Source organism: Galeopterus variegatus, unplaced genomic scaffold (assembly GCF_000696425.1).
Source record: "Galeopterus variegatus unplaced genomic scaffold, G_variegatus-3.0.2 Scaffold4385, whole genome shotgun sequence".
Classification (NCBI taxonomy): domain Eukaryota; kingdom Metazoa; phylum Chordata; class Mammalia; order Dermoptera; family Cynocephalidae; genus Galeopterus; species Galeopterus variegatus.
Genome location: NW_007730496.1, coordinates 9,652 through 15,296, shown reverse-complemented (window position 1 = coordinate 15,296; position 5,645 = coordinate 9,652). Strand labels below are relative to the sequence as shown.

Below are 5,645 nucleotides of genomic sequence, written 5' to 3'. Positions count from 1 at the left end.
GGAGGAAGAACCAGAGGGCGAGGCAGAGGGCAGGGCTGCCCCCGAGGCTACGGGCATGGAGGGCCGGCCCAAGATGTCGTTGATGCCGTGTGGGGTGGCTGCAGAGAGCTGCTGCGGGGGGCTGCCCAGGGACGAGAGCCCCCCCCCAGCTGGGGGCTTCAGGCCGCCTGGGTTGTGGGCACCCAAAGGCGGGGAGGGCGACGAGGAGGAGGACGAGGAGGAGGACGAGGAGGGGGGCCCGGTGGGCAGCGGGGGGTACGCGGCGGGGTACAGCGGGGTCTTCATCTCGGCCATGCTGTGCAGGGCGGCCAGGGGTGGGCTGCTGAGCAGGAACGCGCTCTGCCGGGTGCCCTCCATGGCCCCCACCGCTAACATCCCACGGCCAGGCCGGAGCCGGCAGCGGCGCGAGCGCGAGCGAGGAGTCGCTCCGCGCACCCGGAGGCGACCTGCCAACTGGGCCAAGAACGCCGCCGCCAAGAGTTGCTCTTGGAGCGGCGCAGCAGAAATGTCCAAAGCCGCCACGCGGGAAGCGGTGGCTCGCGGAGACTAGGCGGAGTCCGGGTGGGTCTGGCTGTCCTTTCGCTCCGAGAGTCCTGGATCCAATCCCTGGCTCCTCTCCCTTCCTCACTTGTCCTCGCCGCTCAAAGTGCGCCACTTCTCATCTTCTCCCCACCTCCCCCACCTCGCGAAATAAGCAAAACAAAACCCGGGCCGGCCCCTGAGAGTTTGTAACAAAGTTAAGAGTCACCGAACCTCCCCTTTGATGTTGGAGGGTGGGGGCTGGCTCGCCGTCTTCGGGGAGGCTCCAAGGACGCCGGGTTCCGCCCGTGGCTCTCCTCTAGGCTTACTCGGAGGCTCTGCGCTTTCGGCCGAGAGGCTGATTCGCACTCGGCGCTCGCTGCGCGCCGGAGGGAGCGCACACAGCCCGGGGGAGGATCTCGCCTCTGGGCGTGCTTCCTCCGCCGCCGCTGCCCGGGGCTACTGCGCCAGAAAGGGCAGTGTCACCGATCCCCGCGCTCTCGGCTCGGGCGCGCCGACCCTCCTTCCCCTCTGGGCCACGGGGCACTAGAGTTTCAGTATTGAAAAGAAAAGGGGGAAGGGAAGAGAGGGAAACAGAGACTAAGTGTGGAAAGCCTGACGGTTCGGTTATGGCTCCGCTCGTCCGTCCACTTTTGCGAACGGGCCTGGAGACCCCCGCCCCACCCCCAGCGCCCTCTCTTCCTCTCACTCTCCGCCTTTGACTCTCCTCTCTCGCATTTTCTTGGCGGCTTCACAGGCTTCGCTCTTCTAAGCCCTGTCCTCTGGCCACTCTGACCCTCTCCGAGGCTCTTCCTCTCTCTCTCTCTCTCTCTTCTCCTCTTTCCCTCCGGGCCTGACAGTTCGGATGAAGCTCTCAAAGGTAATAAAACATTTGCATCACTCCCTACCCCTCTTTAGCAGGGGGATGGAAGGGAGGGGGATGTGGGGGGCCAAAATGAGAACTTTGAGGGACGTCACTTGCAGGCGGCCGGGAGGGGCGGAGCCGAGGAACGGGGCGCAGGCCGGGGGCGTAACCACCTCCTCCAATACCGCGCAGCCTGGAGCCTCGCGTCGCCTCTGGGGCACGCCCACTTGGGAGCGCCGCGCTCTCTGATTGGCTGAGGCCGGCGAGCCGTAGGGCCGCTCCCGCCTAGTTCCCTCCTCCTGCCCCCTCCTTCCTCCTGTGGGCGGTGCCAGGAGAGGCGGGGCCTGGCCAATGCTGCGGTTCCACGGTGGGGCCCTTGGCCGCCTCAATTAATTGTGTTAAATAAAATGGGAAAGAGGAGGGGGAAGGAGAGAAGAAGAGGATATTACTTTTTAAAGAGAAGAATAATGAAAACCCAGCCCTTTTATGGAAAAGCAGTTCATATTCTTTCCTTGCTTCCCCCCGCGCCCGCTCGCGTCATCCTACCCGCTTCCCCCACCAGCTCTCGGCGCCTCACCTCGAACCGAGTTTGGTCCCTTGTAAAATGGAGCTAATGGAGCAGGCAGCCGGCACAGCCCTGGCCTGGCTCCTTCTTTTGAAGGGATTAATTAAAGGCCATCTGGGCTCTCCCACAATTGTGTAAATTAATTTGTTGTTCCTTAAGCCTATAGATGTCCTTAATCCCCTTGTAGGCCGAAAGATCGTCCTCTCCCGTCTTTCCACCTCCCGCTTTCCTTCTCTGTTCTTTCTCTACTTTTCTTTTCCTTTCGGGGTCTCCCGTGATCGTTATCATTTGTGGGTTTGCTGAGTTTGCTGGGAACGGAATCAGCTTAATGGAAATATGTATGTCATGTGGTGTTTAGACCCGAGAGCACTGAGCTTCTTTTTTAAAAACCCTTCTCCCCTTTAATTACTATTATTTGTTTTGGTTTTACATGTGGGTAGAATCACCAAAATTCAGGCGAAGACTAGATACACAGGTATCTGGGTATCCCCAGAGACTGTAAACTTTTGAAAACCCTTTCCAAACTCTGGCCCCTGCTCTCAACTCCAGGGTTGTTTCCGGAGATGGAGATGTCCCGTCTTCTGGGCTGTGGAGTGGGCATGTGTAGGGTTTAGGAGTTGAACGGTCCTTTCCTTTATTCCCACTGAATCTCTTCTATCTCTGGCCGGTCATTAAGTTCCCAGCAAAGTTGAACTGTTCCTGAGGAGGAAAACCCTCGCACAATTTTGAAAATTCAGTATGTTAAAGTAATACACCCTTGGGGGGGGGGTGTTCATTACAATAATTTGGGTGGGATCACTAAGTCCAAACTTAATGCGCAGAAAATGGAAATAAATAGCTCAAGAATGAAATTTGAGCAGTACCATCAATGTACGGAGTTTGGGTGCCAAAGTGCTCATAAGGGTCCAAGCACCAAAAGCAGGAAGGACTCCGCTTCGATAACATTCGTTTCCAAAGCACTAGTCTCTTAAGGGTGATAGTTTGAGTTTCAGATTGGGGGGGGGGGGGGGTTCCCTTTTGGGGGGGGGGGGGTGTTTCCCTTTTGCCGCTTTAATTCGCTTCTGAGATAGAAGTAATGTTATTTGGTCCTCCTCTTCCTTCTCCACACTTCATTAACTTTGAGAGTGGATTAAATCCATCATTTCACAAACTTTAGAATCTGACCTGGGGGAACGTGAAGTCCTTCGTTAACGTGAATTATGCTAAAGAGTCGGGCCAAGACTCTCGCCTGAGAGGAGAGCTGATGTGGGGACTGTGTCTCCCCGCGGGGGTCCTCTGCAGGGGTCTAAAGCCCAGCGCCCTGCAGCCTCAGCCCGGAGGCGCGGGAGGGGCGTGGCGGGAAGAGCTGGGCTCTGGCCCAGAGCTACGGCCCCTATGCCTCTAGCTTCGTCGCAAACGAAACTTTTTCTCGCCTCCGGACACCGTCCCGGCTATGGCACTAAACCTCCTTCCTGGACCCTGCTCCTGGGCCTCCGAGAGACCTCCTCACCATCCTCCTGGACACTGCATTCCCAAGGGCTAGGTAGGAATTGACAGGAAAAGAGGCTAACGAGGGGGGGGGGGTCAACTCAACCCAACTCGGGGTTAACTGCCATCGGTAAATAGTGGCAAAGCCGGGTGTGTAAAGAAGTCACCGTTGGCATTCATGTATCATTCACACTGCCGAGTTAAAATAGCAGCATTGTCCTTAATTATGACAATAAAAAAATTACGGGGTCTGTGTTCCTCGATCCCGGGGGTGAGCCCGGGTGCCTAAATCCCGCGTGGGGCAGCGTGCATTCCAGACCAACACCGCACGGCGCCGGAGGCCAGGCCGGTGCCTCTTGCCAGGTGCTGCTTGTCGTGGATCTGCTGGGTCTGTCTCCAGCTGGGAGCTGAGAGAACGAGGGAACGTCCTCAGACGGAGTGGGCTGCCCCTGTCGTGGGGAGAGATCGCCCTGCCCCCGAATCCAACTGCAGTGTTAAAACTACCTTCAGGACCGAGTGCTGGACAAGCTGACGCTGATGCGGGAGGCCCGTTTCTGGGGATAGTCTTACTCACGGCTTTCAAATGCCCTTGAGAGTCAGAGTAAGGACTTGCTCTCCCTTGGGATCCGCGACCCCCCAGCCCCCCGGACCTGACGCCTTCCAGCTCTGCGACCTAATAAACTCAGACTATGCCTTGCACCCGCCAGGAGTGGAACGTGGAACGTGGTCGCAACGATCTCCGCTCATGTCTACACAGGGTATACACATGGGGGGGTGGTGAGGGAGGACTGTGCTTGAAAGGGAATGATTTGCATTTTAATTGAAAAATAAATGAAAGCAGTTTTGCCAATTCTGAGGTGGCAAAAAGGGCTAAAAGACTAGAGATGAGAGAGGAGACGCGCCCTCTCGACTTTGAGCCTCAAAAACAACCGAGTCTGTTCTCAGGTTACTTTTTTCAGCCGACTCCTATGTTCCGTAGCCTGCACCGTCCCCTTCACTTGCCTACCCTCGGTCTAACTTTTGACTCAGAAACATGGAGCGCTTTTTGATGCTTCTATTTTAAGTGAAAGGAACAACCACTAAATTCAGGGTAACTCACGGAAAGAATGCAGATGAAACGTCAGCTAAATGTACTTACATTGAGCAATAGGGGAGAGACGAGGACGGTTCTGCCCCAAGTATGGTTATATCAAACGCCGGGATGCTGAAGTGTAGCCGCAGAAAGTCCATTTCTGTACTCACAAAAGGAGGGGCGCGGGGAGGATGAAGAGATTTGTGTGTTTCAGGCCAAAAACCTCTCTAAAATGTGTTTGCTTCAATTGTCTGGATGATTTCAATAAACCCATTTCGCCCAGCGAGTGGGGCCTGTCTGGGCTGAACCTAAGACGGATGGGTTTCAGTGAATGTTATAAAGGGGCTGAACTGGCGGCTACCTAGAAATACGAGGAAGACAGAAGAATGTCCCCAGTTTCAGAGAAGCAGAACAGGGGAAAAGAGAGAGCGCATCTGTCTGTCTCTCTTTGCTGCCTGTAAACGCTGAGGGATGGGAACTGGACCTTTGACGGCTACTTCTGCTGCCCTGGAATTAAGGAGACGACTTGGGAAGGATTGAGGTAGAGGGGCCAACAAACGCCCAAGAGCGCTGTAGGATCCTGCGGTCGGCGCTCTCTCCGTGGAGGCCAACATCAAACGAGTGGGAAGTGACGGGTGTAGACAGCCTCATCTGTTCTACTACGGAAAGATCCCGAACCAGGACCTGCCTCAGGGATCTTCGCAGTGAGAACATTGCACCCCTGACGTAAGGTTGCAAAATAGTACATGAGTTCGCTTGAGGGTAAAGTGCACTCAAAAGGGAGGGTTCTGAAAGGTCCAAGAATATGGAAAACACTCAAGTCCAGAAATATCTACAATACCAGAATCTGTGTTCAGGAATGAGAGCAAATGCAAGAAAACACCGATGATCTGCTAGAGAGAAAACTGGTCTTGAACTTCAGCAAAGCACACACCACCAAAGATGAGACATAGATACAGATATATAGATAAATATATACCAGCACAGGGTCTTCAAAATCTTCGTGGAAAGATTTGTATTTTCTTTTAATTGTTTTTTTTCCTACCTTTTAAAAAACGTGTGTGTGCGTGTGTGTGTATGTGTGTGTAAAAGGAATGAAAATCAAAATCTCTTTTCATTTGAAAATGAAAATGCCCTCCCCCCACCCCCCAGCGTTT

The 5,645-nt window shown here is 54.7% G+C and overlaps 1 protein-coding gene across 1 annotated transcript in view; it reads right to left on the bottom strand.

The window, feature by feature from the left end:
• Nucleotides 1-375, bottom strand: part of NKX6-1 (NK6 homeobox 1) — a 5,874-nt gene extending 5,499 nt beyond the window's left edge. The window contains exon 1 of the mRNA XM_008587416.1: nt 1-375. Coding sequence (XP_008585638.1) covers nt 1-375 — 375 coding nt within the window.
• Between the last annotated feature and the right edge of the window lie 5,270 nt (nt 376-5,645).